This window comes from Panthera onca, chromosome A2, assembly GCF_046562875.1.
Source record: "Panthera onca isolate mPanOnc1 chromosome A2, mPanOnc1 haplotype 2, whole genome shotgun sequence".
In the NCBI taxonomy this organism is placed as follows: Eukaryota; Metazoa; Chordata; class Mammalia; order Carnivora; family Felidae; genus Panthera; species Panthera onca.
Window position 1 is genome coordinate 1,355,188 of NC_138340.1, and position 25,141 is coordinate 1,380,328.

At 63.6% G+C, this 25,141-nt stretch overlaps 1 protein-coding gene across 2 annotated transcripts in view; it reads right to left on the bottom strand.

Moving 5' to 3' along the window:
- The window catches only part of AP3D1 (adaptor related protein complex 3 subunit delta 1), a 37,325-nt gene that overhangs the window by 1,466 nt on the left and 10,718 nt on the right, over positions 1–25,141 (bottom strand). The window contains exons 2-31 of one of the 2 annotated variants that reach the window (XM_078443688.2): positions 24,105–24,200; positions 23,445–23,525; positions 22,039–22,119; positions 19,982–20,089; positions 18,394–18,523; positions 17,365–17,504; positions 17,144–17,217; positions 16,072–16,121; positions 14,830–14,879; positions 14,469–14,517; positions 13,358–13,503; positions 13,124–13,272; positions 12,823–13,053; positions 12,176–12,407; positions 10,923–11,068; positions 10,426–10,567; positions 8,860–8,931; positions 8,084–8,159; positions 7,414–7,616; positions 7,102–7,175; positions 6,839–7,019; positions 6,482–6,547; positions 6,034–6,147; positions 4,990–5,136; positions 4,568–4,615; positions 4,002–4,191; positions 3,705–3,793; positions 3,525–3,610; positions 2,851–2,972; positions 2,664–2,743 (exon numbers count right to left, since the gene is read on the bottom strand). In XM_078443688.2, coding sequence (XP_078299814.1) covers positions 2,664–2,743; positions 2,851–2,972; positions 3,525–3,610; positions 3,705–3,793; positions 4,002–4,191; positions 4,568–4,615; positions 4,990–5,136; positions 6,034–6,147; positions 6,482–6,547; positions 6,839–7,019; positions 7,102–7,175; positions 7,414–7,616; positions 8,084–8,159; positions 8,860–8,931; positions 10,426–10,567; positions 10,923–11,068; positions 12,176–12,407; positions 12,823–13,053; positions 13,124–13,272; positions 13,358–13,503; positions 14,469–14,517; positions 14,830–14,879; positions 16,072–16,121; positions 17,144–17,217; positions 17,365–17,504; positions 18,394–18,523; positions 19,982–20,089; positions 22,039–22,119; positions 23,445–23,525; positions 24,105–24,200 — 3,453 coding nt within the window. The remainder of the gene's footprint in view (positions 1–2,663; positions 2,744–2,850; positions 2,973–3,524; positions 3,611–3,704; positions 3,794–4,001; positions 4,192–4,567; positions 4,616–4,989; positions 5,137–6,033; positions 6,148–6,481; positions 6,548–6,838; positions 7,020–7,101; positions 7,176–7,413; positions 7,617–8,083; positions 8,160–8,859; positions 8,932–10,425; positions 10,568–10,922; positions 11,069–12,175; positions 12,408–12,822; positions 13,054–13,123; positions 13,273–13,357; positions 13,504–14,468; positions 14,518–14,829; positions 14,880–16,071; positions 16,122–17,143; positions 17,218–17,364; positions 17,505–18,393; positions 18,524–19,981; positions 20,090–22,038; positions 22,120–23,444; positions 23,526–24,104; positions 24,201–25,141) is intronic. The other variant, XM_078443687.2, reaches the window with a different exon arrangement.

Consider the following 25,141-nt stretch of genomic DNA (forward strand, 5'->3'; position numbering starts at 1 on the left):
ACGTGGCATCTTCCAATGGGACACAGGCTTGTAAGTCCCTACTATAAACACCCCCCATGGGGCGCCTGGGTGGCTCAGTCGGCTAAGTGGCCGACTTCGGCTCAGGTCATGATCTCACGGTCCGTGAGGTCGAGCCCCGTGTCGGGCTCTGTGCTGACAGCTCAGAGCCTGGAGCCTGTTTCAGATTCTGTGTCTCCCTCTCTCTGACCCTCCCCCGTTCATGCTCTGTCTCTCTCTGTCTCACAAATAAATAAACATTAAAAAAAAAAAAATTAAAAAACAAACAACAAAAAAAAAACACCCCCCCCAACACGCAGTCAGGAGCACTGTTGAAGCAAACAGGAAGACGGAACATCCCAGCAAAGACAGGCAAGATCTCGAGAACGCCCGGCGGACGTTCCAGACCTGGAATACACAGTCGTCAAAACGAGACACCCACGGGTGGGCCCACGGGCAGAATGGCTGGCACGGCAGAGGGCGGGGCCAGGCAGGCCCGGTGCTAAGAAGAACCCGGCGCTAAGAAAGGACTTAAGTAACAGCGGGAAACTTCCAGAATTTTGCAAACACTCAAGAGGCGTAGCACACTCCTGACAGACCCGGAGAAGTCCGCGCCAGACACGCTGTGACCTGCTGGAGGCTGACAACCAAGAAAAACCCGGAGAGGAGACGGCGCCTCTCTGTGAAAAGAATAACGGGGTGCAGCTCTCGTCCAGAAACTGCGACTGTGAAACGAGGCAGTGTGACGATCTTCTGGAAGATTTTACTTTTAAGTCCTCTCGAGGCACCTGGGTGGCTCAATCGGTGAAGCGTCCGACTTTGGCTCAGGCCAGGATCTCGTGGTTCACAAGTTCAAGCCCCTGGTCACGCTCTGTGCTGACAGCTTAGAGCCCGGACAGATTCCGTGTCTCTCTTTGCCTCTCTCTGCCCTTCCCCTGTTCATGCTCTGTCTCTCTCTCTCAAAAATAAATATTAAAAAAAGTGAGTCCTCTCTATACCGAGCGTGGGGCTTCAACTCTAGAGCCCCGAGATCAAGCCACACCCTCCACTGACTGAGCCCGCCAAGGCACCCCAGAAGCGGCGTGATTTTAAAGCACTGAGACAAAGATCTGCCAAGCTAACGCGCCCAGCAAAACTAGCCCTGGACGAGGCTCCGCGGCCCCCATGGCGTGTACAGGAGAGGGAGGGCAGGGGAGAAGCGGAAGACCAGACGGAGGAGGAGACCCGGGGTCGTCAGTGGGATGACGGCACACACCGGTGAGAACGCCTTCCGACACAGGAAGGACGCACTCAAGAAGACACGCCACGTCAGCACCCGTCACGAGAAAGCGAGAGTGGCTTTTTGTCCGACATCAGACCGGAGAACTTCGCAGCAGAGAAAACAACCCGAGATAAAGAAGGAGGTCGACGCGGATAAACAAACAGGTGCACATGTCAAGACGCCACGACTTTCTCGGTCCACACACCTAATAGCAGACACACAGAGCGAACCCAACAACTCTGGGGGGACAGACAACCTGTCACTAACCTCACACCACCCACTCAGGCAGCCGCCGGGCCGGCAACACAGACTCCAAGGGCCCAGAAGAATCGAGACCACCACCGGTGGGGCCCGCTCCACCGGCAGAACACTCACTGCCTCCACGCATCCACGAGCGCCACCCCTGCCTGCCACGAATGACCACGTCCAGGGCCAGAACGCAAATCTCAATACTTTCGAAGGACCGAAATCAGAAGCGGTGTGTCCCCCAACCACGGTGGCATCACGCTACAAATCCGAAGCAAAAAGCCATCCGAACACGGGAAACCAAACAACACGGTTCTAAGTGACCCGTGCACTCTACAGGACCTGGGAGCAGGAATCAGAAAACGTTAGAACCGTTTAGACATAGACACGAAATATTTAAACACCCGTGGCGTTCAGCTAAAGCACAGCTTCAAGGTAAACGAAGCATTAAATTCTTCTCGAAAGAAGGAAAACCTCAGCTCCTACCTGAACAAACACGCAAAACAGAAAATAAGCCCAAAGCAGGCAGAAAAAGGGAAGGAAAAAACAAAGCTGAACGAAATTTATTTATTGCCTTAAAAAAACAAAGTTCCTTAAAGGGTAGCTTTTAAATTTACTTTTGAAAAAAATCAAGAAAAACGATACACCGCCCGCCAGGACGGCCAAGAATAACGAGAAAAGACACAAACTGTCACCGTCAGGAGCGAAGGAAGGTACCGCTGGGACCCACTGGGCGCCACAGAAGAGACCCACGGAAGACAACCCACGCGGACTCGGCGACTCGGGCGGAGGGACCATACGCCACCGCGGCCGGCCCGAGACGCAGGTCGTGGACCGAGGACCCACGGCCGCCGAGGAAAGGACCCGACACCGCCCGATGGAAACTTTCACCGAGGCCGCCCCCAGGCCCACATGGCTCCCCTGGAAAGTCCGAGGACCGGGTGAGGAGGCGCCCCAGGACCGGGCGCCCCTCCCGACTCCGACGGGCGGGCTGCCAGGCCTGACGCCAAGACCAGGCCGGGGAAGGAGGTGGCCGGCCTCCTCTCGGAAGGAGGCTCACGAGCCCTCAGCGAAACAGGCGGGCTGAGCTCAGCGAGACGCCGAGACCCAAGAAGCCCCGGGGCCTCGAGAGCACAGGGGAGGGGGGGCCGGGGCTCACCTTCTTCAGCAGGAGGCAGACGTGGTGGCCCTGGATGGAGCGGCTGTACATGGAGGCGCAGGAGTCCACTCTCTCCACCACTGTAACAGAGGGCGCAGGCTGAGGCCCGGGCCGGCCCGCCGGGGGCAGAGGGCCGACCGCGCACGCGTAAAGCCGCCCCATCTGCCGGCCACGTCGGAGGCCTTACCGGAAAAATGATGATGAAAACAGATCTTTGCTAGAAGGTTCTGGAAGGACATACTAATGCCGTCGACTTTGATTGAGCTCATGCTCAGGTCCCCAGACTCCAGCAACTTGGCAAAGGCGTCACTGTGAGAAGAACACAGGACAGGGAGGCTGACGACCGGTGGGCCCCCAGCCCCAGGCGTGACACCTTCCTTCGTGTGCCTGCGGCTCGAGGTCTCTGACGGTCCTGTACGATGTCACGGGCTAACCCGCGTCCCCCAAATTCCTATGTTGACTCCCGACCCCTGGAGCTCAGGATGTAACTGTATTTGGAAACAGGGTCCTAAACCAGTAAGACCAACGTCCTTCTAAACAGAGGAGATCAGGACGCAGACACGCAGAGGAACGACCGCGTGAGGACACGGGGAGAAGACGGCACCTGCACGCCAACAAGCGTGGCACGAAAAGCGTCTAGCCCTGCCGACCCTCCATCGCGGCCTCTGGCACCAGGAGAGAACCCGTCTGCCGCCTGGGCCACGAGGCCCGTGTATCTGCCACGTGGCCGGGGCTGGCGGACGCTCGCCAGAGCCGACCTTCTGCGCCAACGGCAGACCGGGCCCTCCTGCCTTAGGCCAGGGGTGTCTGCCAGCTAACTGCGCGACGAGCGGAAGCGGGAGGGAGGTGGGCACCACGCACCTGTAGCAGGGCGTCGTGACCAAGTACGAGGTACAGCTGAAGTGGAGCTTAAAGTCCAGCTTCTCGTGGGTCGACCCTTCATCGTTCTGTGGGAGCGGGGGCACCGGGTGAGGAGGGCGCAGGGGGCCGCGGCGCGGGGACGCGGCCGTGGGCTCTGGGCCCCGCCTCCAGCCCCGTTACCTTGGCAATGAAGGACAGGGTCCCCTTGAGCTTCTGGGCCATGACGATACTCTGAATGGTGAATACAAACTGGGCCTCGTTGGAGATGCCTGGAAGAGGACAAGGGGACAAGGAGTGGGTCCCGAGAGCGGCACGGGGCGCTGCCCAGCTGGGGTCCGGCACCGCCCCCGCCCGGGGCCTGCCCTCAGCGTTGCCCGCCCCGGTCGGGAAGCAGGTGACAGGAGGAAAGGGGGCTCCTGGGACTAAGAGGACCTGGGTCGGCGGGAGCCCCGACGCCCTGCCTGACGGCCCACGCACCTGGGGGCAACTGGAAAGGCACGGGGACGCCGTCGTGGACGGAGGAGCCCTCTGGCCGGGCCAGCCTGGTGTTGAGCGAGTCCAGCACGTTGAACTCCATGCCCTTCAGGAAGCTGCTGCTCTGGTTCTCCAGGACGATGGACACGGTGACCTGGCTGTCCTTCTGCAGGCTGCCCTGGATGTCGTAGGTCTGCAGGGCAAGGCCGGCCTCAGCCTCCGGGGCCCGCACGAGGGGCCCGGGAGTGCCGGCAACCCCGCCGTGCAAACGTACAACGCGTCCGAGAGGGGAAAGCGCTCGAACCCTCACGCGAGGGAAACCGCTCCGGTTCCATCCGTGGTCCCGGCCGCTCCCGCCCTTTCTCTGAGAGCCGCTGGCCATCACGTCGGCCCTCGGGGCCCCCACGGCCAGCCGGCCCTGCGGGCCCACGTGGCGGCAAGCGCCCACGTGCGCCTCTCTCCCTAGAAAGGCTCGTTCACTGCCCCCGAGCCCTACCGCGTCCCTCCTCACGCCCCGAGAAGGGAGCCCAAGGCCGCCCCAGCCCCCCCGCGATGCCCACAGCACTCACCATCTTGATGTAGGAGTTCTCGGCCAGGAGGCAGTAGCTGGACATGGGCTAGGAAGAGAGGAAAACGCTCAGCTTCGGCCAGCGAGAACCCGAGGGCGGCGGCGGCTCACGGGCCGGGCCCGTCGCCAGCTGCCAAGCGCTCCGGTGGGAACGTCGGGACCGACGAGAAGCGGGGTGCGGGGAGCCCCCGGGGGTCCCGGGCAGCGCACGCCTGCACCTCGGGGACGTCCCGCCACTCGAGAGCGCCACCCCCCCGAATCCCACAGCCCCGGGGTCACCCGCCCGCGCCCACCGAGGCCCCACTGCCCGCCGGCCCGCAGACGCGGCTCCTAGACTCGGCCCGGGTCTGTCCCTGCGTCGAGGCCTCGGCGGGCCGTGGGGGCGCCTCCGGCCCGCGGGGGGGCGAGTGAAGTACCCCTCACCGGGAGAGGCTCGTCAGCGAGCGCGCCGTTCTCCACGGGCTCTGCCGCCTCTTCACCTGGAGGCTGCTTCTTCTTGGGTTTCTTCTTGTCCTTGGGTCTCTCCTCCTTCTCCTTCTTGTGCTTCTTCTTCTTATGCTTCGAAGCCTTCTGGAGCAGAGAGACCAGGCTCAACCCTCAGCGCTCTCTGGCCGCTGCTGCCCAGCGAGGCACGACCCGCACCGAGGCCACTCGGCAGCCCGCGGACGCGTCGCGACGACACGACGTCTCCGAGACGCAGGGCCAGCGAGCCGAGGGAAGGAGCAGGCGCGGCAGAGCGCACAGACCAGCAAGCCCCGGGTCCACGGGGAGCAGGCGAGGACCTAGCGGCTCACCGCCGACGGGTGAAAACGCACAGGGAGACCGGCCAGAACCCACACATGGACACGTGGCCCGGCAGCTCCTCGGCGCAGGCAGAAGAACACACGTCCACGCCAAAACCCGCACACACACCCTCGCGGGAACACGACTCACGACAACCAAGAGGTGAAAACTTCAGTGGGTGAACGGACACGCACGTGCCCACCGCACACGCGCACGTCCCTCGGCCGCAAGCAGAAACGAGGCGTCCGCACCCACAGCCCGAGGACGGACCCCGAACACACGACACTCAGGGAGGGGACCAGACACGAGGGGCCACGCGGGGTGTGAGTCCGCGCGTGTGAAATGTCCAGAACGGGTTCATCCGGGGACAGGAAGGGGGCTCGTGGGGGCCGGGGCTGGGGAGGGGGTGGGGGGTGACCGCGGGTGGGGACATGGTTTCTTTTGGGGAGAGGGAATGTTCTGGAATTAGGCACCGGTGATGGTAACACAACACGGTGAACGCCCCTGAACCACAGACTGTGAAAAGGTGCGACTTCCCACGGGTGAGTTACTACCGAATAAGACGTAAAAACGAGAAGCCGCCACCAGGACCCCCATGACCCCCGTTCGCGGGATTCGGGAACGACCCTCTCCTGCACAGCCACGCGGCCACTCCACGAGGGCAGCCAAGGCACGCGCCCTCACCTTTTCGGGGTCCCGCTCATTGTCTCCGTCCTCGTCGTCGCCTCGCTCCTCTCTCCTGGGCTCCTCGCCCCCTCCCTCAGGGGCAGCGGTGACGGCGTTCGCTCCAGGCTCTCCCTGCAGGAAGCCGGGCAGCAGCGCTCGAGGAGCCAACTGGCACCCGGGACAGGGTGTCCTCTGCGCCCCCAGCCCCGCATCCCGGCCCGGCCTCCCTCAGCACACGGGGCATCCGGTCGGCACCGAAGCGCACGGCCGCCAGAGGGGAGAGGCGGCCCGGCCCGGCCGAGGGGCTGCAGGCTGGGACGGGGTCCGTTCCTACAGCCATTGGCTGGGCCGGCCCCAACCTCGCCGGTCTGTGCGCCCACGCGACCTTGGGGCGGACAGCCCGGACGTGCACCCGTGTGTCCAGTGGAGGACCGGGTGGGGCCGGCACAGGCCACCAGGCTCTTACCGGGGCCGGGGCCGGGGCCGCGGCGGGCAGCGGCGTGGTGGACAGCCAAAAATCGAAGTCCTCGCCCTGGAACCACAGGAAGACGCGCCTTCGGTGAAGCAGCAACGCAGGCTCCAGAGGAGCACGGGCGGCACCGCCCTGACCGGACGCGGCCGCTCCGGCTCCACGGGGACCCGCGCGCAGGGAGACCGGGCGGCACCTCCCACCCTACCGGCGCCACGGCGGGCAGCCCTGGACGGCCGCCCACCGGCACGACCCCCAGGCCTGCCCCGCCGTGGCCACGCGGGCCGGCATGGGGCGATGTGGCGTTCAGCGTGGGGGGCTGCGGGGTCCCTGCACCCGGCTGCCCGCGCCCACCTCCTTCTCCTCCTTTCTCTTCTCCTTCTTCTCTCGCTCTTTCTCTCTGTGCTTCTTCTCTTTCTTCCTGGGCTTTTTGATCTTCTTCTCCACGACAGGGACGTCCTCCTTTTCGGGGGACTTGGTAGTCTCAGCGTTTCTGTGTTTCTGGACGGGCAGCCTCTCGCTGTCGGCCAGGGGCCTGGGGGCAGGCGGGTGCATCACAGCGAGCACTTGACGGGGACACAGGAAACAGGACGGCCCGGCTCCGCCCCCGTGCTTACCTGTCCAGGTCGACGTCCAGGGCCCTGTAAGGGTCGTTGGGGTCTTTGTCGTCCTCGTCGCTGGGGAGAGCGTTCTGAGGGGAGAGAGAAAGCGCATCCAGTCCGTCCGGCCCGAGCCCCCCGGGGTCTGTGAAGCCCCCCACCCCCACGGGCACTCCGTAGGCAAGAGGTCGGGATGCCAGGGGCCCCCCGAGAACGCCAGTGACGGGAAGGCCCGCCAGAGCGTGGCCCCGGGAGCGGCGGTGGTGCCCGCGGGACACCTGCCCGTGGAGGGAACCCGCTCCCCGCCCGTCGTGGCCCCAGCGGGCCGACCTCAGGCATCTCCTCGGTGACGATGTCCACCCGCTGCGCCGGGGCGATGTCCTCGTCGCTCTCTGTGTGCAGCGAGCTGTGGCGCCGCGGCTTGCCCCTCTTGTCCTTGTCCTTCTTCTTCCTCCGCCTCCTGTCCTTCTCCAGCCTCTGCCGGTGCTCCCTCTCCTCCTGCAGCTTCACGTACTGGTCCGACACGGGCATCCCTGCAGGCGTGCGCCCCACGGTGCTCAGCGCCGCCCTGGCCCCGAGAGCCACGTGCGGGAGGGTGGCCCCTGGGGGCTCAGCAGGGCGAGCGGCCCACGGCCCACCGTGGTCTGCGCTAAAAGGGGGCGAGGGAGCTCACAGGGGCTGCCACCGTGGCTGCCCGGGAGCAGGCAGAGGCTTTCCGAGTGCGGACGTGCGGGTGCGTGGCGGCGGGGGTGGGGGTGGCGGTGGGGGCGCGGCAGGGTCCAGGGAGAAACGAGGCGGCGCCAGCATGGAGAGGCTGGGGCCCTTGGCGTGTACCCCCCACTCACCCTCCAATCTGGAACCTACTCCAGCCAAGGATGCAGGAGGGGGCAGGTCCGGGGCTGGTAAGGCTGGCCCTTGGCAGCATCCGGGACCCAGACTCGGGCCCCCACCCCCTCGCTCATGGGTTCCTGGGGCTCACACCGCCTGTGCAAATACTTGCCTGGCACTTTCAGGGGCACCGAGAGGTCTATCTGCACCACGGGGATATGTTCCACTCCGGGCATGTCCTGGTACCGCTGGAGAAGCAAGCAGTGAGCGTTACCGGGCAGGACGCACGGACAGACAGAGACGCCTGAGGTGGGGCCACGGCCCAGGATGACACACGCACGCAGCCGGCGGTGTGCGGGACCGCTGCAAATGCGACGGGGCACCCTGGGGAGCACAGCCCCCTAAGACTGGGGAACGGTCCGTCAGCACCAACAGGCACAGGGCCGAGGCACAGCTTTCTGTCTGCGTCACCTACTTCGAGTCAGAAAAGTAATGCAGCCCAAACCCCCTGCGAGCGCTAAAATCAAAGTCAGACATCACAGGAGCTGGTAAGGGTGCAAGCCAGGTGTGGGCCACCTCGGCCCCTCAGAAAGTTGAGCGGAGCCACGAGGTGACCTGGCAATCCCCAGAGGAGGGCAATGGAGCACCCATATGGAGCCGCGTTGACCGGGGGGAGCCCAGCAGGGGGAGGACACGGAGGAAGGCAGCAGGCACCACCTGGATTAAGATCTAGAACATTCTAGTCATGTGGAATACCCCACATCCACACCCGCTCCCGGGTCTTGGTGTTCAGACCCACCTGGCAGTTGGGCCACGTGGACCTACCGTGACAACCAAACACTGGCCTGGAGCTGGGGACCCCTGGTGTCCTCCCGAGAGCGGATGGGGGCGCTGTGGGGCTCAGGGGTAGGGGAGTGTCTCTCAAGGACGACTTGGGGCCAGCCTCACCTTTTGGGGAGATGGGGAACTTTTGATGTAGAAAGGGTTGTTAGCCTGTTCCTGCTTCCGGGCTTCTCGACGCTGCAGGGACAGGATTCGAAGTGCAAATCAGTGAATGCTCGTGGAACAGACCCTCCCTTCCAGGCGCGGACTGCGTCCATGTTCCAGGCCCCAGGCGGGCCTGGAATGCCCCAGTACTTTACTGGTGGCCCCTGACCAATAGGGAGACCGCAGCAGGAACAAGTGGGGGAACAGCAAGAGCTCAGAAATGACCCCGGGATGTGGAGATGGCCTTCTGTTTCAAGGATGTGAGCTCAGAGAGGTTGGGTGAGCTGTCTGAGGTCGCTCAGTCACGAAGAAGAGCTGAGCTGGGAGTCAGATCACACTGCCTGAAGGCTCAGCCTGCAGATGGGCAGGAGGAGAGCAGGACAGGCCACGAGGGGACCCCTTGTTTCAGGACGATAAGGCATGGTGTGGTGGGGAGCTGAGGGGATGCAGTATCTCTGGACTTTTCTGAGCTGTCTGAATGCTGCATGTTGTTATAAAACCTTCCACCGGAGGAGCGCCTGCAGGGCTCAGTGCGTTGAGCATCTGACTTTGGCTCAGCTCACAATCTCACAATTCATGAGTTCGAGCCCCGTGTCAGGCTCTGTGCTGACAGCTCAGAGCCTGGAACCTGTTTCAGATTCTGTGTCTCTCTTTCTGCCCCTCCCCTACTCACGCTGTCCCGGTCTCTCTCTCCCAGGTAGATGATAAACATTAAGAAAAAACTTTTTTTTTTTTTAACGTTTATTTATTTTTGAGACAGAAAGAGACCGAGCATGAACGGGGGAGGGGCAGAGAGCGAGGGAGACACAGAATCGGAAGCAGGCGCCAGGCTCTGAGACGTCAGCCCAGAGCCCGACGCGGGGCTCAAACTCACGGACCGCGAGATCGTGACCTGAGCCGAAGTCGGACGCTTAACCGACTGAGCCACCCAGGCGCCCCAAGAATAAACATTTTTTAAAGTAAAATAAAATCTTCCAAGGGCGCGGCCTGGGTGGCTCAGTCGGTTAAGCGTCCGACTTTGGCTCAGCTCACGATATCACGGTCCGGGAGTTCGAGCCCTACGTTGGGCTCTGTGCTGACAGCTCAGAGCCTGGAGCTGCTTCAGAGTCTGTGCCTCCCTTTCCCTCTGCCCTCTCCCGCTCGTGCACATGAGCACATGCACTCTCTCTCTCTCTCTCTACCCCCAAGATAACCATTAAAAAAATTTTCTTAAAATAAAAGACAATAAAACCCTCCACCCGGAAAGCACGAGTAAAACCCCCTGCCTGCCAAACCAGGCCCTATGACTCTCTCTGAGGAGCTCAGGCCTTAAGAGAAACCGCTTCTCATTTGCACAAAACCCAACCCAGACCTCCCAGGTTGGCTCAGTGCTCCCCTGAGGGTACTGGGACAAAGCTCAGATTGGACAGGACAGGAACATGCTCAGCCACCTGGGGGCTCAGGGTCCAGGGTCTGACCTGAGCGAGGCCGTCCGCCCCGGAGGCCCCAGTGGGAACGAAGCCCGGCCTCCCCGCACCCGGTGCTCACCCGGGCCAGCTCCTCCTCCTCTGCCTCCGGCTGCCGCTGCTTGGCATGGCGCTGCTCCTCGTCGTGGAAGATGGCCTTGGGCTTCTCGTCCTCAGACTCGCTGTCCGAGGGCGGCTCGTTGATCCAAGCGTCCAGGTCCAGGCTATAAGATGCAGGGGGGTCACGAGGCAGCTCCAGCCCGAGTGCCAGCCTCGCACGCTCATGGGGCAGATGAGACAGGGACACCCCTGTCCTCTCGGAGACGAGGACGCAAAAGCTAGGCCGCCACTTGAGATCATGGCTGCCCAGTGAGAGTCTAGGGGCCCCTCGTGACCCTCCTCGTGTTCTGGGGACCCCGTGCCGGCTCGTCATACCCGGTATCTGTAGGCAAGGGCTGCCCCGTCTACTTCCGGGGGGCGGCAGCTGGGACAGGGACACCAGTCAAGACCCCACTGTGGTTCTTTCACTGCTCTTCCTGCCATCCTGGCCCATGTCCTCTGACGGGCCGCGCAGCTCACCCTTCAGGAACTGGAACCTTCTTCTGCGCCTTGGGAGCCACTGGGTTCAGCTCTCCAGCAAAGAGGGCACTCACTTCTTCTGCTACCGGCACGTCCTTGGCCTGAAGCTTCTGGATGTGCTTGACCAGCTGCAAGACGCAGGACGCCTGAGGAGACCACAGGGGAGTCACAGTTTGGTCACGGAGGACTGGCCCTGTAGGCCACTTAGCACCCTAACGCATTGCCCAGCCCAGGAGAGTGGCTGCCTCTCGTCTGACCCTACTGAGAACGTCTAGAAGGCACCGAGAGCAGCACAAGAAGTGGGCTCGGTTAAGCGTCCAGTTTCAGCTCAGGCCCTGATCTCAAGGCTGGTGAGTTCAAGCCCCACATCGGGCTATCTGCTGTCAACATAGAGCCTGCTTTACATCCTCTGTTCCCTCTCTCTCTGCGCCCCTCTGCTGTGCGCATGCGCTCTCTCAAAACAAATAAACGTTAAGAAAACATACACGCGTGTATGTATATACCAAAGGCACCGAGAGAAGCCACGGGCCACACAGAAGCACCCGGGGAGGAAGATACCAGCCCTGGCCGCCGTGTCAGTCTGCAGGAGACAAAGACTGAAACGGGCCCCCAAACGAGACGGAGTCACAAGCAGAGACAGCACTGTCCTCCGAGACACAGACAACCCGAAACCGCAACTTCTAGGAGGCACCGGGCGCCGCCGTGCTGCACGTCCTCTGCGGACCCCGACCCGGGACTCGGCTCGAGTGCGGCTCCCAGCCTGACGCAGGGCTCGAGGCCGGGGCACTGAACGCTTCTGTGAGGTCTGGATAACTGAGAGCCCTCCGCTGCCCCCGGGGCACCAGAAACGGCCCCCCCCCGAGCTCCCTCCCACCCGCCTGCTGTATGCAGCACGTGCCAGACCAGTGTCCCCGCAGCAAGCGGCCCGGTCCCCGGCCACCCGCCACCCCACCCGGGAACCTGCTGCCAACCGGCTTGATTCCGATACTTCCCTTGCAGGCCGGCACCTCCCACTCGTTCTCTCTCTCACGACCTGCCCCCTTCTCGCTGCACTCCACCTGCGGAGGACCAACCGGCGCCTCCCCCGCCGGGGGGGGGGGGGGGGGGGGGGGCCGGAACCCGCCCACATCCCCGGGGCCGGGAGGGAGCCCCGGAAAGCAGATTTCTCCCAAGATGCCCTCTGGGAAAGGCGAAGCCGGCCACAAACGAGAGACACAGGCTCTTCCGGAGGCAGACCCCCGAGGAACGCTCACCCGCTCCTGGACCTCCAGGTCCGCGCTCTGCACAAACTGGGGCAGCCGCTCCACCATGAGCTGGGTGACGTCCTGGGCCGCCTCCGGCTCCGCCGCCTGCTCCTTCTGCTGCAGGATGGACGCGTAGAGCTTGACCACGTTCTGCACGTACACGGCCTGGATGTGGCCGGGTAGGGTAGTGACTTTAGGCCGCAGCATGGCCTCGAGGGTCTGCTGGGGCTCCTGCAGGTGCCTGCGGACAAGAAGGGCCCGATGAGCAGGCCGCCCCGCCACAGGGGTCACGTGGGCGCTCCCCCATCCCCAGGCACCAGGCCAGATGGACAGGACTCTAGGGAAGAAGCCACAGCAACGATGGGACGATGACGGAGTAGCGGCACAAAAAAAAAAAAAAAAAAAAAAAAAAAACGAAAACAAAACCAAACCAGCTCGACAGCATCGTTGTAGCGACAGAACCTCCGCGGCTGCGACGGGCAGGGAGGAGAGGACACTGGGGAGAAACCCCGTCACCCCGGGCCACGCCGCGACCGGCTCCTCGCTGGGGCTCGTGGTCGGAAATGTGCACTCGACGCCGCGCCGTCCCCAGAGACGGCGGCCCAGGAAGGGGGCCCGGGGCAGCCGCCACGCCTCTCCCTGGGGAGCGCACTCACTCGGAGAACTCCCCGCAGATCCAGGCGGCCGCGTAGAGCACCTCGCAGATGCCGTTGCGCTGGGTGCTGCTGGCCACCAGGTGGGCGCTGTCGAGCAGCGCGGACATCTGCGACACGGCGAACTTGCGGATGGCCTTCACGCGGATGGCCACGTCCAGCATCTGCGCGGCGATGAGGTGGCCGTGGCGGGTGCCTTCCAGCCGGGTCAGCTCCACCAGGACGCTGATGTACCTGCAGGAGGGAGCCCTTGAGGAGCGCGCCCCGTGCCGGCGCCCGCCCCCCGGGGCTGTGGGGCACGGACCACTGGAAGTTGGTGATGTGCTGATAGTTGCACTGGCTGCAGATGTCGATGATCTTGGTGAGCAGCTCGTCGCGGTAGGTCGTGCCCTCGGCCTTGTCCACGTGGCTCATCAGCTTCTTGACGATCTCCACCAGGTTCTTCTTGGACACCTGGGGGGAGGGGAGGAGCCGGTGAGGGAGGAGCCCGGGGACGCGTGCGGGGAGCGGGGCGCACAGGCCGGGGCGGGGCACACACCATTCCGTACAGGAGGTCGAGGGCCCGCAGGCGGATGGACTCGTCCTTGTCGTCCAGACACTGTAGGACGAGGTCCTTGTGGGCCTGCACGGACTTGGGGTGCGTCCTGAGGATCTTGGACATGGCCAGCAGGCCCAGGTACTTCACTGCGGAGACGGCGAGACCCCGTTAGCCCGGACGCGCCTTCACAGCCCTCGGGGCCTGTGCGGAGACAGCGACGACGTGGACGCCGCCAGGACGGGCCGCACGCCGGCCCCCGGGTGTCCTCAACAGTGGGCGCTGCAGGCCAGGTGACCTCCCGCACGCGGGGCGCCACTGTCTCCCCCTGAGCGACCCACACACGGGGTCGCCGAAGCAGGGCAGGGAAGCGCGGGCCTCCACGGGCCAGGTCCCAACAGAGCCCGTTTCTGTAAAAGCCTCGCGTGAGCACGTGGCCCGTGGTCACGACGGTGGGGGCGACGGGGCCCTGTCTGGCCCTTCGTGGGACAGGTCCGGCAGCCCCTGCCGCAAACAGATCTGGACTGAAAACGTGGGGCCAGTGCTCCCGGGCCCTCAGAAGCCCCTGACGCTCCGGTCCGGGCTCCGGGGCGCGTGACAGGCCAGGAGCCCTGATGGAGCATGTCTATAGAACACGCAGGCGCATGAGCAAGGCCAACGGGGGAGCTGGTCCCCCTGGACGGTCCCGGGGAGGCCTCAGGCAGGAGACATCAGTGCGGCTCCGGGCCTCACCCTGCAGCTCTCCTCTGACCCCCCGACTGCGTCTCCCCAGCAGCCCCCTTAGCTCCACGCTGGAACTGGGGCTCGGGGACCTCGCCCGGGTCGCACCTCCCCGGGCGCGTGGGCACACGACCCATGGTCTCAAACTCCGCCAGCTGAACGCGGGAGGGGCCGTCACCACTGAGTCACACACTGAGACGGTGGTGCACGAGGGCAGCGGGCAGGGGCTGCGGCCAAGCGGAGAAAGATTGGCTTCTTTAAAACGCTGCCGAAGCCCACGGCACCCCGTGCACACTAGGGGGCACAGCGGAAGAGTCCCAGCGCCTGTGCTCGTGCGGGATCGAGAGCCCCAGTGCCACACAGGCTCCGGGTGCAGGTACAGAGAGGAACTCACAGTTCTGGTCGGAGTCTTCTATCAATATCCTCAATTTCTGGACACAGAGCTGCAGAGAAGGCGACAGTGGTCACGCCTCTGAGACAACAGTGAATCCTGTGACCCCAGGCCTGCCGCGCGCCCTGGTCCGGCTCACAGGTTCCTGGGACCAGGAGGGGCGGGGGACACCCGGCCCTGCTCCCCGCGGCAGGAGGGCGGCCTGTGGGCTCCGACAGGGACATAGTTTGGGGACCGCCCACGTACACACTCCAGGGGCACGAACGTGTGTTCCCCTTGCTCCCTTGTCAACTCCATAGACGCGCGCCGCACAGGGCCTGGCGCAGGGCACGACGCGTCGTGATAGGGGGGTGGGGGGGCGTACCTGGATGCTGGCGCTGTGGTTCGGCATGCCGGAGGACAGGGAGATGAGCACTGAAACAGAAAACCTTGTCTCAGGGACTCGCCAGTCCTCGCCTCACGTCCTCTGGGGGCGTCGGTCGGGGCGCCACACAGCACAGGCACGCCTGGCACTCTCCCAGGACAGGCCGGCTTGAGACCGCGTTTGGAACCTGACTCCGGGGCTCCCGCCGCCCTCGCCCGCAGGGGGCTCGTGTCCCGGAGCTGTCCGTGCAGACACAAGGTTTGTGCCGAGGACCTGCTCCCCTCCTGGGGTCTGGGGTCTCCGCCCAAGCCCGGCAGAGGCGCCTGCTGACCGACCCCCGGTGAGAACCTGAGCGCTGGGTCTCTGTGGCCAAGAACACAGAGAGCCCCGAGGCAGGCACCCCCGTCCAGGGCAATTTCCAGAGCCTGCTCCACCCCCACCTGAGACCCACGACCCTGCAACGTGCCAGGCCCGCCTTGGCCTACTCCTCCCAGATCTCCTGCCCGTCACCAAGGATAGCTCTGATCCTGCCACACCTCGGTTTCCCCCATCGACCCCTCCAGACACAGAGAAACCTCTCCACGTTCTGCGTTTGCTGCCTCTGGGTGCCAGCCTGCCCCAATGCCCACCCACCCGCCCTCCCTTTCTACTAGTGTCACTGAGCCTCTGAACACCCACGGCCCACGAAGTTCCAATCACAAAGTGTGGACCCCGGGCCAGCCTCCTGTGATGAATTTCAGGCTGTCCACGGGGCTGTGAGGAGGGACCAGAAGGCTGCCTTCCCAAAAGCTTGGGCCAGATAATCAGGCAGAGAGCAGGTGAACCCATGGGCCACTACATCCAGGAACAAGTGACCCAGACGGCAAACTAGGACACGGCCAGCCGGCCTGGGGGCAACGACTCTGGCTCCGCCAAACACAGCAGGTGGAGGGGCAGACGCGCCCCCCCAGCACTCTGTGTGGCCCGCAGCCGGACTCAAACCGGGGAAGCGCCTTCCGATCCCGCCCTGTGAAACCTTCCCGCGGTAGGTTCTGTGCTCGAGGGTTCACGGGGGACGGCACGGGGCCGGAGCCTCGCTCTAGAACGCTCGGGAAGGAGAGCCTTGCTGGCAGGGGAGGTGCGTGGCCGAGGGCGGCAGGACGCGGCACTGGAGGCCGGAGGCGGGCAGGGGCCCTGGGCGCATGTGTCCCACGGCCGGTTGTGGCCCCCGGGGGTCCCGATGGGGGAGGGCGGGCCCCTCACCTGCGATGACGGTGTTCACGCACTCGTACAGGAGAGACATGGCGGATGTGCTGGCGGAGGAAGAGCAGAGGGTGAGGACTGGGAGGCCCGAGGCGGAGGCAGGCCTGGTGGCCCCGCACGCTCCCGTCGCCTGGGTCCGCGGCAGTCCCCGGGGGACACTAGCCTCCCTTTCTAACCGCCGGCGGTGACCTCTGATGTCCCCAGAACCCGTTTTGTGATGTCCGTGAGGGAATGCCACCTGCCCTAAATGTCTCTCCGGACCTGGGACGGCCCCCTGCCCCGCCTCAGGGGCCCACACACAGGTGGGCACAGCACAGACGTCCGTGGCCCCAGTGCTACCCCTGGGGGCATCCAGTACGGCCCAGGGTGACACCCAAGGGCAGGCACCAGGTGCGCCTACTCCACTCTGACATCCTCCGAGGTGACGCTCTTGATCCCGAGTCACCTAAACCTGACAGCATGGCCGCCACCTGTCCCAGAGAACAGGGGCCAGCAGCCCGTCCACACCAGAGTCACGAGACTCATGGCTCCCCGTTAATCCCCTCTGAAGACCACAGAGCCGCACCACATGCAAAGATGCCTGTCGTTTAAAACCAAAGATGCTCTGAGCCCAAGGCCTCACGCAGGGCACGTGGCACTAGGTCTGATGTGACCACGAAACCCCCGTTCCTCCCACCGCCCATCCTCCCAGGTCCCCTGGAGAGCAGATCTCTGGTGCCATCCGCCACTCAGCGTCCGTGCTTCAAGCGCAGGTACCCAGAGTGGAGTGGGAGCTCTTGCAACATTCCGGAACTGGCCAGAGACCCAGCGAGACGGCCAGGGCCTACTGGTGAGCTAGGGGTCTTCCTTCCTTTTGTTTTCACTGGTGCTGTTTCCAAAAACGGATTCACAGCTCCCAGTGTCCCGGGAGGGCCGGCATGAGCCTCGGTGGCACAGCTCATGGTCCAGAGCCAAGTCCCATGGCGTGTGTTTCCTTCTTGCCACCAGGACTCTCCCCGGGTCCCCCCGAGGGCCCAGAGGGGGCACGGGGCTGCGTGCGGCAGACGAGGTCACGTGGGGGTCGAGGGCTCACCTGTGGATCAGGTTGGTGAGAGGCTCGATCAGCTTCTTGCCCAACCTTGGCTCCAAGGGGGTCAGAGCACCAAACTAGGGACGACAGAAGCCGGGGGGGATCACTTGTGGCAGGAACAGAACCGTGCGGACTCCGACCCGCACCCACACGTCCAGGGGACTCCTAGGACACGCCGGGGCCGTTTTGTGTGGGAGGAAGGGAAGGTCAGGAGGGATACTTGCCAGTTTGATAATCTTGATGAGGACCCAGTTGTTGGTTGAGGAGGTCATCAGCTTGAAGAACAGGGGGGCAAGGGAAAGGTAGTTTTTGGGGTTACGCCTGGCCAGTTCACAGATGACGTTGACTGCGGCCGACTGGACCCCTGTGAAATAAGGGGGTGTCCCATCAGCAAGGGAGTCCCTCTGCAGCAGTTAAGAGTCTCAACAACACGGGGAGGTACAGCCTTCTCGAGGAGGGGCGTCCTCCTCAGGCTGGTCCCCCCAAGTGCAGGGAGCCCTGCTCTGTGCCTGGCACACTGCCCATCACCTGTGGGCCGGGTTGAGGTACCAGTCACGTCAGGGCTAGGCTCCCAGTGGCCAAGGCCAAGGCAACAGACACGGCCCGTCGCCTGAGTCTGTGGGCTGCTCCCCTGCAGGTCCCAAGGAACTCCGGGCTCAGGACACCCACCACGCCTGCCGCCTCGCTCCTACTTTCCTAACAAAACTTTCCACGGCCTGTGATTCTCCTGAAGACAAGGCAGGCTCTCCCGAGAGACAAGCTGGGACCTGCCTTGTGTCACAGAAGCCACCTGACACTGCTCAGCCTGGGGAGTCCTCAACGAAGGAAGGATTTGTAGAGGACAAGTAGGCACGAGCCCCGTGGCGGGGACTGGGGCCAAGACACCGGCATCAAGTCATGAGCGCTAAGGTGTGACCAGACAGCGGGCACTCCCCAGTGTGGGGACGGCGGGGGTCTGCTGAGAGGCTGGAAAAAGGGCAGCCCAGCGGCAAGGGGACACCCAGCACCCAGAGCTCGGCGCCTAAACCCCACACCAACAAACGGGGCCAGGCTCCTCGGAGAAACGGCGGGTTCCAGGCCAGAGCGCAGGAAGCAGGTGCCAGAAGGGAAGGAGGCGCTGTCTGGAGAGATCCCAGGACGCGAGACCGGGACCCAGTGCCCCTTCAACGCTTTCCCTGCAGCATCCTGCACCAGGGGCTCACAGGTGCCACGGAGCCCCGCGCCCCCAGCCACCCCCTCGCCAATCGACAAACCGGGATCGGGGTCCTCCAGCTTCTCCTTCAGGCGGGGGAACGCGGGGCGTAGGGACTCGGGGTACTTCAGGAACACCTTGTACATGATCAGGACAGCCTTCTTCCGAATGTACGGCTTGGTGTGCGACATCTGCAGGGATAGAGGTCCGGTCAGCCTCCCCGCCACACCGCTACTCTCCCGGCGCCGGCCCTGCTCACCTCCCCTGCTGCCCCTGTCGCCCTCCCCGCAGCCACCCAGCTCACCTGTCCTGCTCACCTGTCCTGCATCTGCCCGAGTCTCCCCTCCATCACCCGAAGGAAAGCCCTCTCTCCAGCTCATCTGGTTTCTGGCCTCCAAACCAGGCCTGCTCACCTGCTCCACTGCCCCCAGCCCAGGGGTCACATGATAGTGTCGTGGACAGAACTGAAACCTGCTTCCCTGTGCCTGTGACCCCAGGTCCGCCCTCCGGAGGCTGAGACCCTTGTCATACACTGGCTGGAACCCGATGAGGGACAGACAGAGGGACGGGGCCCTGAACTGGAAAGCAAGCCTCTGCCTCACGAGCCTCCAGCTGCCGAGGCCCGTTCCCACAGCAGGGTGCCAGGGTCCCCTCCACACGTGACCGTCTCAGACTCTTGTCCTTTTGGGACTCTGCTCTGGCCAGAAAGGCCTCCTGCCTCCGATGCGCATGGGCCCTGGGGACCTTGCCCCGAGAGAGCTCCCAGCCCCACGACCCAGTACCGTCTGGGCCGGAAGGGCAGAACTCTTGCTCTGGCTCTCGAGAGCCACCAGGGACACGATGTGAACGAGCGGGCGGGGGCGAGTGTGGGCAAAGTCAGTTACAACCCGGCCAGCTGCATGGGGCAGGGCCGAGGCACACCGGCCCCCGTTCTAGAAGCTGCTGGCACACACAGTCTGAGACCACAGGCTGAGACTGATGCATCCACACGGCAAACAGGCTGACCTGGACGGACGGACCTGTCCGAGGGTGGAACGCAGCCACCCTTCTGCTCTGCTCAGATAAAACCGGATGGGAAAAGGCCTCCCAATTAGCTGAAGATTCAGGTGTACGGCTGGTGCCCCTGAGGACCACAATTTCTAAGAGGACATCTGCGTTTTAGAAAGATGCTCTGACAGCCTAGAGAGGAGCCCTGGGTGGGGTCCTGGCCCTTCAGGTGACCGAACCACCGGAAGTCAAGTTGTGGCCAGAGGGAAACACGGCATCAGGGATGGAGCCGGAAGAACCACGCTAACCACGTGCAAGGCCTGCTGCCACAACCGCCACGGCCACCACCGGGCAGGGAGGCGGTAAGTGGCAGGGACGCGCCGGGGGACGTGGGCGCTCGCCCCGGGCCCCGGGCAGGGCTAGTGAAAGAAGGTGACGAAGGGATGTGAGGGTGGAGACAGCCGGAGCCCGGGGCCCCACCGGTGAGGGGGTGGGGGACACGGCAACCCGGTGCCCCGTCTCTTCCGGGGGAACCCGGCCCACTCCCACGTGCCCGAGTGTCCCTGGTGTGACGGTTAACCTCCATTTTCCAGGCACCTGGACGGACCAAGTCACGTCACGGGGCAAAGGCCAAGGGGGGTCGGGTACTCTCGCAAACTCACCAGTGTCATGATGTCGTTGGCCAAGTCTCTGGCAAGATCTGGGGTAACAAAACAGGACAGGCCAGTCAGTGCAACGCCAGTGTCGTACTGGCTGGGGCTGCTCAGGTCCTGGAAAGGGAAGGAGGAGGGTCAGCGGGCAGGTGCCACCCGGGCATCACGGGCTCCCGGCCCACAGTCTGGGGCTGTGCCTGTCTGGGGAGTAGCGAGCAGCAGCCCATTCTGGGACTGTCCCCGAAGAGCTGGGACGGTGGGAGAGCCGTCCCCGCCCCGCTGGGCACAGAGGCCCACGGCGGGCACCGCCCTCCGCACAGACACAGCCCGGCGTCCCAAGGCCGTGACCACAGGCGGGGCCGAGCCTGTACCAGTGCCTGGCTCGCGAACTGCCCGCCTGTTTGTGATCCCCGACGTGAGGGGAAGGCACATCCGGCCGGCCCTAACCGCCCCCCAGGCCTGCGGCGGGGGTCCCCAGACCAGAACCAGGGGCCACTCCTCCGGCCCCGCCCAAAGGCACGGCACCTACGGCCCAAGGCTCGTGTTTCGGGCGGGCAGCCGCCAGAGGCCTCTGGTTACACAGCGCAGAAGGGCCCGGCCTCCACGCCAGGGAAGCATCGTCTGTGCCAGAAACCTGCCCTGGGGATGCTTTCCTAAGGAACCCCCAAACCCCATCTATACGTGGTAAAAACAGACTGAGAGGCATTTTAGGAGTTGACCTTCCAGACTGTGGGGACAACCTGAAGAGGCCAACTTCGGAAACCCACTCCAGCCCAAGCTGACGGGACGGAACCAAGGGGGAGCCCAGGCCCTGGACGGCCAGGCTCCTTCTTCAGCGAGACTTACGCGGGGCTTTTCAGAGACAGAAGTTTCTGGGGAGGACGCCTGCGTCACCATTAAGTGGGAGGAGCCCCAGCCAAGGGGACGGGGGTGGGGACGGGGGTGGGGCCGGTCTGCGGAAGCCGTGTTTCAGAAGTCACGGGTTTATTTAAACGACACACGTGGGGGCTCAGTCGGTTCAACGTCCAACTCTTCATTTTGGCCCAGGTTGTGATCTCATGGGTCTGTGAGATCAGGCCCCATGTCGGGCTCTGTGCTGACAGCAGAGACCCAAGCGACCCACCTCTAGCACACGTCCACGCAGAGACGTCTGAATGGAGGTCCTTACAAAGGGGTGGGTGGGGGCACGGCTGCGCCCTGGCACTGGGCCAGAGACCGTTCTCGCCGGGCGGGCGGGCTGGCGCCTGGGGGTCCAAGCAGCCGGAGGGGCCCCCTCCTCCCGGTAGGCTCCCCCAGTGGCCGCTCCCGGCCGGGCTTGCCCCTCGAGGCCCTGTGGCGTCCACTTCTGCCATACAGCCTGACCACCGCTACCTCCTCACGACCACGGGCTCGCGCGCTCAGACCAGTGGCCTGGCCCACGCCAAGCGCCCACACACACCCCGGCCAGGAGCCCGGCCCGGGTCACCAGGTGCCCCCGCGAGGGCAACCTCAACTCACGGGGTCCGGCCCGCAAACCCCACCGCCGGTGAGCTCTGCCTCTCCCTGACACCCCCTCACTACTGCACAAAAGATGCTCGAAGCTCTGCGGCCGAGGAAGAAAGTTACCACTCGGTGATCTTCGAGACTAAGACACAAAAACTTACACGCGACTGAGATGTGTACGCAGCGTGACTAAAAGGGCCCCGGGCAGGGAGGCCCCCGCGGGCAGGGCGTGCAGCCCCGAGGAGCACTCCCAGAGGGACAGGGGCCTGAGACAGCCCTCCAACTCCCAGAGCGCCCCTCCCCCCCCCCCCCGGGACAGGGAAGGGGCACGTCTGGCAACCTCCAGCTCGCCACTGCCCGAGGGCAGGGAGACGGCCCGCCACACCACTCCTGGGCGTCTCCTGCCGATGCCGTGGCCACGTTCACGAGCCACGGGCTTGCGAAGGGGGTCATGACAGCGAGAGCTCGTGGGCCTCGCTGCTTTCGACTCGCCGCTCATTCGGAGCAGCAGAAAAGCCAGCGTGGAGGATACTACGGGGACAGGGTGACTCGAGGGCACTCGGTGAGGGCCAAGGACGGCCTACCTTGCGGATCTGGTTCGTCGTCAGCATGATGACGTCGGTCCCCTCGTGAAAGCACTGGGAAGCAGCGAGGTAGCCGATCCGCTGTGAGTCAGACACAGGGCGTCACACACGAGGCAGGGGCCGGGCGCCCTGGGGAGAAGCCCCCAGGCCGCCCCCCGAGCTCTGTGCTAAGCAGCCCCCTGGTCAGGCAGTGACAGCCTGCAGCTGGCCGCGGGAACACTGGTGGGTGGGTGCCAGAAAGTCATTCTAGGAGGAGGAGGAGGAGGAGGAGGAGGAGGAGGAGGAGGAGGAAACTGCTCCTGAGTTCCAGACCCGGCCTTTGAAATGCAAGTTCTCATAAGGTCCGCCAGACCAGCCAGTCCTCTCCCCAGCATGTGTCCTGACAGCCTCCTGGGCAGCCAGGAGCTCCCTTTACATCGAATCTGTAAGTCATCACAGGCACTGGGTTTTCTTAGCACTCGGGTCCCTCTGCCAGGATGACGCAGACACCTACGTCACACTGGCACACGGACGAGATGCTCTCGTACACGTGCAGAGCGCCTCCCGATTCTGGCAACACAACATTTTGTTTCTTCACCGAGAGCAACCGGTGGGCAGGATGACGGTGTCCTTCAGAGGGAGCGCGGGGCTGACCCAGGCAGGGACCCTTAGGCGGGTGCGAGGCCCCGGGGACCTGGAAATGGTCTCCGCTGCCCGGCTGGTGAGACCCCAGGAAGACTACGGAGTGCCCTCAACTGGGCCACACAGACGGCCGATCGTTTTTCAGAATATTTACGAGTTATGATATCGAGTGAGGAGGCAGCGCTCCAGATCCCTCACAAGCAGGACCCCTGCGAGGTGAACGAAAACGCTCAGAAAGGACCACGAGGCCCTGGGGCCAGGTGACAAGTGGTGGCCTCTGTGCAAGACCGTCGGTGCTTTCTTGTTTTTTGGACAGTTACACATTTATCTTTCCTGGCGTCAAAAAACAGGGCACCAGGGTGGCTCAGTCAGTTGAGCATCTGACTTCAACTGAGGTCATGATCTCACGGTTCATGGGTTTGAGCCCCGCATCTGGCTGGCTGCTGTCAGCTCAGAGCCTGCTTCGGATCCACTGTCCCCCCGCCCCCGTCCCTCCCCCGTGCACACGCTTTCTCTCAAAAATAAACACTAAAAATGAGATACACATACATAATCCTACAGACCCATCATTTCACTGACATTCTTCGAAGTTGAAAAAGGAAATCACACAAATGGTGCTAACAAATAACGTGACAAACGTGAGCTGGTGATGTCTGAGGCGTGGAGGTTTGATTGGAACAGGACGCTCGTGTCCCGCACTCTGTTTCTGCGTGGCGTAGCCCCCGGCCACCCTCACCCTCTGCCACCACGCGGTTCAGGTCTCAAAGCAAGCTCGCCCGCCTCACCTTGAACGTGAACTTGGAGGCGCTCATCACTTCTATGATGTTGAAGGCAGCCCAGCTGATGTCATAGCCCAACATCTGTAACTGTTGAAGAGACAGGCGCGCTGATTTTCACTCGCACGCCGAGGCTTGAGCCCCAACGTCCAACATTCTGTCTCAGCTCCTACAGGACCGCCACACGCTTCCCGAACAGGCGGGCCTCTCCACGCACACACCCCGGGGCATTTCATTTCTCCTTCTGACGGGCTTGCCTTCCCAGTGAAAACCACAGGGCCACGTTAATCACAAACACAGGATGAAGGCCTGTGGTTGAAATACTAGCATCCAGGAGTACTGGTTAAAATTCCCCACACCCCCGAAGTGACGAGGCGCCCCTGGCAAGCCTTCCACCTCCCTTCTGACCAGCAGAGGGGCCAGAAGAGGGGGGCCTGGCCCAGGCCAGGCGGGGCCCGCCATGCCCCGAGCCCCAGGGTCGTCGCGGCGTGCCTTCCTTCAACTTTGTGCCAAGGCCGGCGCCTGGGGCTGACGGTGTCCATGTCTGACAGGCGGGTAGAAGCGCACGGTGGACAGAAGGACGGATGGAGGGATGGTGGAATCTACAACCCGCCTGACGGCGTCGGGGTTGGGGGGGCACCGCCTGAGCAAACAGTCCGCGGTACTTACGTAGGTCAGCTTGCAGACCGCGTTGGCTTTTACTGCGATGTTGTCTTGCTTCAGCTCTTGCTTGATTTCATCAATGCACTGAGAGATATACTTTGCCTAAAAGGGAAGCAGACAGCGTTGGAAAATCCCAAGTGTCTAAAACGGTCAAGAAAGCAGGCAAACACAAGAGGCCGCCCGCCGTGTGATTCCGCTGGCGTGAAACGCCCCGAGCAGGCACATCCACACTTACAGGAAGCAGGCTGGTGGGTGTCGGGGGCTGGGGAGGGGGGCTGGGGTGACACGGTGCCCTGAAGCTCACTGCGGTGACGGCTGCCCGACTCCTGAACGCACCAGCGAGGAACCGCGCGGGTGACTCGTACGGCACGCGAGCGTCTAACAGAGCTGGCACTTAAAGAAGCCGCTTCGGCAAGACGCCCGGGGGCCCCTCAGTCCTGAGAGGACAGGACGACCGCGAGAGCCGGACTCCCTGCCAGGGAAGCAGGTGCCGCAACATGTTATTCCACTTTCGCAACTTGTGTGCACAGCTGACGTTTCCCTTCTCTTTCTTTTTAAGCAACGTCTGCACTCAACGCGGGGCTTAACTCACAGCCCCCAGACCAAGAATCCTATGCCCTCTTCCCATTGAGCCGTCCAGGCGCCCCCTAGCGGTGGTTTTCTGTGTCGCAGCGCTTTAAAAGTTAAAAAAGAACTTCAACGCAGAACGACATTAAGGCACGGGGTCCGCTAGTTTTAACAGCTCGCACTGAGACTCGCACAAGGCCCGGAAGTAACCCCCAGGTCCCGCCGTCCACCCGCTGACGCGGGCTGCTCGACACCCAGCTCTCCCGTCCGGTCCTGCCCTGGCGGCAGCGAGCTCGTCTGGGCGTCTCCGTGGCGCCCGCTGGCTTCTCTCAACGGGCACCATGGCGGGGCTCGTGCCCGCGGTAGCACAGGGTCTGTGCCTTGCTCGGTCTCCCCCCCACACACGTAGGCCACCTCGTGTTTATCCGTTTGAAGGATGGACACTTGCAAACTGCCCACCTTTTCGACTCCAGGAG